The sequence below is a fragment of the Pediculus humanus genome, genomic scaffold, assembly GCF_000006295.1.
Source record: "Pediculus humanus corporis 1103172107888 genomic scaffold, whole genome shotgun sequence".
NCBI classification, from domain to species: Eukaryota; Metazoa; Arthropoda; class Insecta; order Psocodea; family Pediculidae; genus Pediculus; species Pediculus humanus.
Window position 1 is genome coordinate 207,697 of NW_002987464.1, and position 1,617 is coordinate 209,313.

The 1,617-nt window shown below is 33.5% G+C and overlaps 1 protein-coding gene across 1 annotated transcript in view; it reads left to right on the top strand.

Moving 5' to 3' along the window:
• Positions 1-322: 322 nt before the first annotated feature.
• Phum_PHUM394840 (class D atypical G-protein coupled receptor GPRgbb4, putative) overlaps positions 323-1,617 on the top strand; it is a gene marked incomplete at both ends in the record, with an annotated part of 2,063 nt that continues 768 nt past the window's right edge. Inside the window, 4 exons of the mRNA XM_002428589.1 lie at positions 323-364; positions 474-583; positions 693-931; positions 1,052-1,303. Coding sequence (XP_002428634.1) covers positions 323-364; positions 474-583; positions 693-931; positions 1,052-1,303 — 643 coding nt within the window. The remainder of the gene's footprint in view (positions 365-473; positions 584-692; positions 932-1,051; positions 1,304-1,617) is intronic.

Below are 1,617 nucleotides of genomic sequence, written 5' to 3' on the forward strand. Positions count from 1 at the left end.
TCCTTTTTTTTCAATCCATATAATAAATAGCGTAAAAAATTGAATAAATTAAATTTTTATCCTCCTTTCTTTTTTTTCTTTTTTCAAAAAACTTTTTCATCTCTTCATTTGATACAATCAACATTTAATCCTTTTTAATAAATAAAAATAAAAATTTTTTCTTTCTTTCATCATCATCATCATCATCATCCTCTCTCTTCCTTCTTCCGTCTTTCTTCTTGTTTTCGATAATAATAATAATAATAATAATAATAATAATAATAATAATGGAAAATTTCCATTTTTTTCTTTCTAGACTATAGCAACCGGAATGTGGACGATTATGGAAGTCATACTTTTAGGAAGCATAATTTTATATTCAACCGTAAGTTATTCGATCCAAAATTAATCCGATGACGTCATAATATTATTAATAATAATAATAATAATAATAATAATAATAATAATTCTCTCTAATTTCTCTTCGATAACAGATAATCCTAAGAGCGTTTAATCCTTCGACGATTCTTTGTCTTATCGAACCTTGGTGTAGAGAAATCGGTTTTGTTTTATGTTACGGTGCGATCATATTAAAACTTTACAGGTAACAAAAAAAAATTAAAAAAACGTGGCAAAAGAAAGACGAAAAAAAAAAAAAATTAAAAACGTGGCAAAAGAAAGATGGGGAAAAAAAATTTTTATTTTTTTTTTAGAATATTAATTGAATTTCGTACGAGGAAAGCACACAGATGGGTGATAAGAGATAAGGATTTATTAAAATATTTATTCGGTATGGTCATCGTCGTTTTCGGGTACATGTCCGCATGGACGGCCATCAATTTAAATTTTATAAAAAAAGAAAATTTCAGTTTGCTCACGACGGGCACGACACTCGACGGCACTCAATTCGAATCGTGTAAATCCGCTTGGTGGGATTACGTAACGGAAACAAGTAATACTGACGTCACGTTTTCCCCCCCTCTTCCCCCCCAATCCCTCCCCCCGTAATTTTGTCGCCGCCGCCGCCGAGATGACGATGATTATTATTATTATTATTAAAATTTTTTTCCAGGTGAAATATTGATATTAATTTTTGGAATACATTTAAGTTACGCGTCGAGAAATGCGACGACTCAATTTCGCGAACGTTGTTTCCTTTGCATAGCCATTACTTTGGAAGCTTTCGTTAGCGGAATTTTCTACGTTCTTCGGTATTTCTATTGGGAAACGGCCGTACATCCGGATACGAGTTTCCTAGCAAATTTCACGCGTTGCCAACTTACGACAACGATCGTTCTCTTCCTTCTGTTCGCGCCAAAAGTTAGTACTCAAATTCTTTTTTGTTTTGAGTTTATTTCCTATCTCTCTCTCTCTCTCTCTCTCTCTCTCTCTCTATCTCTATCTATCTACCTATCTATCAATCTATCTATCACTCTCTCTCTCTCTCTATCTATCTATCTATCTATCTATCTATCACTCTCTTTATATCACTCGCTCTATCACTCTCTTTCTCTCTATCACTCTCACTCTCTCTCACTCTCTTTCTCTCTATCACTCTCTCTTTCTCTCTATCACTCTCTCTTTCTCTCTTTCTCTCTCTCTCTCTCTCTCTCTCTCTCTCTCTCTCTCTCTCTCTCT